This window comes from Ascaphus truei, unplaced genomic scaffold (assembly GCF_040206685.1).
Source record: "Ascaphus truei isolate aAscTru1 unplaced genomic scaffold, aAscTru1.hap1 HAP1_SCAFFOLD_309, whole genome shotgun sequence".
Classification (NCBI taxonomy): Eukaryota; Metazoa; Chordata; class Amphibia; order Anura; family Ascaphidae; genus Ascaphus; species Ascaphus truei.
In genome coordinates, this window is record NW_027456060.1 from 202,501 (window position 1) to 204,871 (window position 2,371).

A 2,371-nucleotide genomic window follows, 5' to 3' on the forward strand; every position below is an offset into this window, starting at 1 on the left:
TGGTGACTGATATGTGAGCTTCTAACGAGACACGTATTCTATTCATTGTACAAACATTTTTTATTATACCTTCACAATTGAAACGATCGATTTACTATCTATCAAAGGATTTGAAAGGATTTCTGCCACTTTAATTGGTGTTTTGCAGCTTGTGAGATTTCCTTTTAAATTGTTAAATATTATGAGCCACTTTAAATGTATGATCCACTACATCTGCTCTCCCGGCCCTAATGCTGCACATGTTGTGCTAAACCCTTCATTTTTACAATGTACATCTACAGGTTACTTTCATCCTGAACTTTTTGTGATATGCCAACTTACCTCTCCTGCATGACCTTTTGTAAGACAGTTTGTGTAACAGTGACTTTTTTTGTCTCGTCCAGTACAAAGACAAACTCCAATAATCCACCCATGCCATCTGAAGTTCCAACACCCAAATGAATAAATGGAAAAGATGAGGACAGAACAATCTTGCAACATTCCAATAAATATGACAGAAAATGCATCTTTCAACCCGTCAAGGCAATTAATAAACAATGTAACTGGTTCTTATTCCAAAAGATATATAATAGCAGCTGCAACAGGAAAAGATCTTGGAGAAAGTGGGAAGAGTCTGACTTGGTTATCAGACCAGAACCTACAGAAGCGGGCACACACAGGGGAGAGACCACATGTATGTGGGGAATGTGGGAAGGGATTTAGTCAGTTATCCAGCCTGAACACACACGAGAGGACACACACAGGGGAGAGACCGCAGGAATGTGGGGAATGTGGGAAGGGATTTAGTCAGTCATCCAGCCTGAGGACACACATAGGGGAGAGACCGCATGTATGTAGGGAATGTGGGAAGGAATTTAGTGACTTTTCCAACCTGACCAGACACAAGAAGGTACACACGGGAGAGACCGTATGAATGTAAGGAATGTGGGAAGGGATTTAGGGACTTATCTAACCTGACCAGACACAAGAAAGGACACACACTGGGGAGAGACCACATGTATGTGGGGAATGTGGGAAGGGATTTAGTGACTTATCCAACCTGAACACACACAAGAGGACACACACAGGGGAGAGACCGCATTTATGTGGGGAATGTGGGAAAGGATTTGGTCAGTTATCCAGCCTGAACACTCACGAGGACACACACAGGGGAGAGACCTTACTCTAAAGCCAGGCATGTTTAGGGATAACCAGTGACTACGACGCTCACATATAAGTGCACACGTCTATCTGTGTTACGCTAAATCACAATGAAAAGTGACTAGTTTATGGTGCATAAAACGAGCATTTTAAAAAGATAAAAAGTTATAACGTTTTAAATGCAGGTTATTTGTATAATTCTTATTGTAGTTTTATTTAAATGTTGTTCTTAATAATGTTTTCTATTTCCATGCTGTTGGTTCTAATAAAATGTGCGTTACTCATTATGCTGAAGCGGTCAGTAGTCTCACTCAGCTGTGAATCGGAATAGTTTCGCTGCGACCAAATGACCGCCTGCGTTAGGCCACACACAGACCCTGCGCCACCGGCCGCTTCTAATGTAAGTTTTATTACTGTTTTGGGTAGGGAGTCAGTTTAAGGGGTTGTAGCATAAGCTTAGCAAAGGGTGTTTTAGGGTAATGGCTTGAGGCAGCGGTTTTTAGAGTAAGAGGGGGCTTTGGATAGATGGGGTTTAGGCACTTATCTTAGTGGTGAAGTTGCCAGCAGTGGGGTGAGTAGCAGCGAAACAGCAGCGACCAAATGTCCTTGTGTGTCCTGTGAATATTGAGGTGGAGGACAGAGACACAGACCAACGTCCCCAGTGAGGGACATTAATGCAGCCATCTTTACATACTGTATGTCATGTTCCTTTAATATCTCTAGAGAGCAGCAAGAGCTGATTATCTATTTCCCAGGTTACACATAGACCTGAAAATGCACCTGAGGGGGTTAGGTGTCCCTTTATTATCGACATATACATATGCAGTAATGATGTAACAAGTGGTCCCACCTCACACATGGGCCTTTCCCATTGATGGTTACACTTGCACACCTCTATGGCAGAGATTCCTGTTACACATGCGCTGCCATTACCTCCCCACAAGCACATTGCCAGCCTGAGGGAGGTGTTTATATGGGAATCTATGGTCAGAGTCCAGGAGACACACCAAACTTTATTTTGTATTTGTAACTTTAATCCAGAATGAAAAGCATTTAGCTGTGGGGGGCACGGGACTGCGGGACTGTTGGGGAGGTATGGGACTGTGGGAGGAGGCAAGGGACTGTGGGTGGGGGGGGGGTAGGCAAGGGACTGTGGGGGGGGGGGGGGTGGGGCATAGGACTGTGGAAGCCTCTGGTTTACCTCTGACCTCTGTTTGGACTCGTTTAGTTT

General features: G+C 44.2%; 1 protein-coding gene across 1 annotated transcript in view; it reads left to right on the forward strand.

Annotated features, from left to right (window-relative positions):
- The window catches only part of LOC142483220 (uncharacterized), a 96,715-nt gene extending 95,302 nt beyond the window's left edge, over positions 1-1,413 (forward strand). The window contains exons 4-5 of the mRNA XM_075583281.1: positions 455-829; positions 962-1,413. Coding sequence (XP_075439396.1) covers positions 455-829; positions 962-1,168 — 582 coding nt within the window. The 3' untranslated portion in view covers positions 1,169-1,413. The remainder of the gene's footprint in view (positions 1-454; positions 830-961) is intronic.
- Positions 1,414-2,371: the final 958 nt, after the last annotated feature.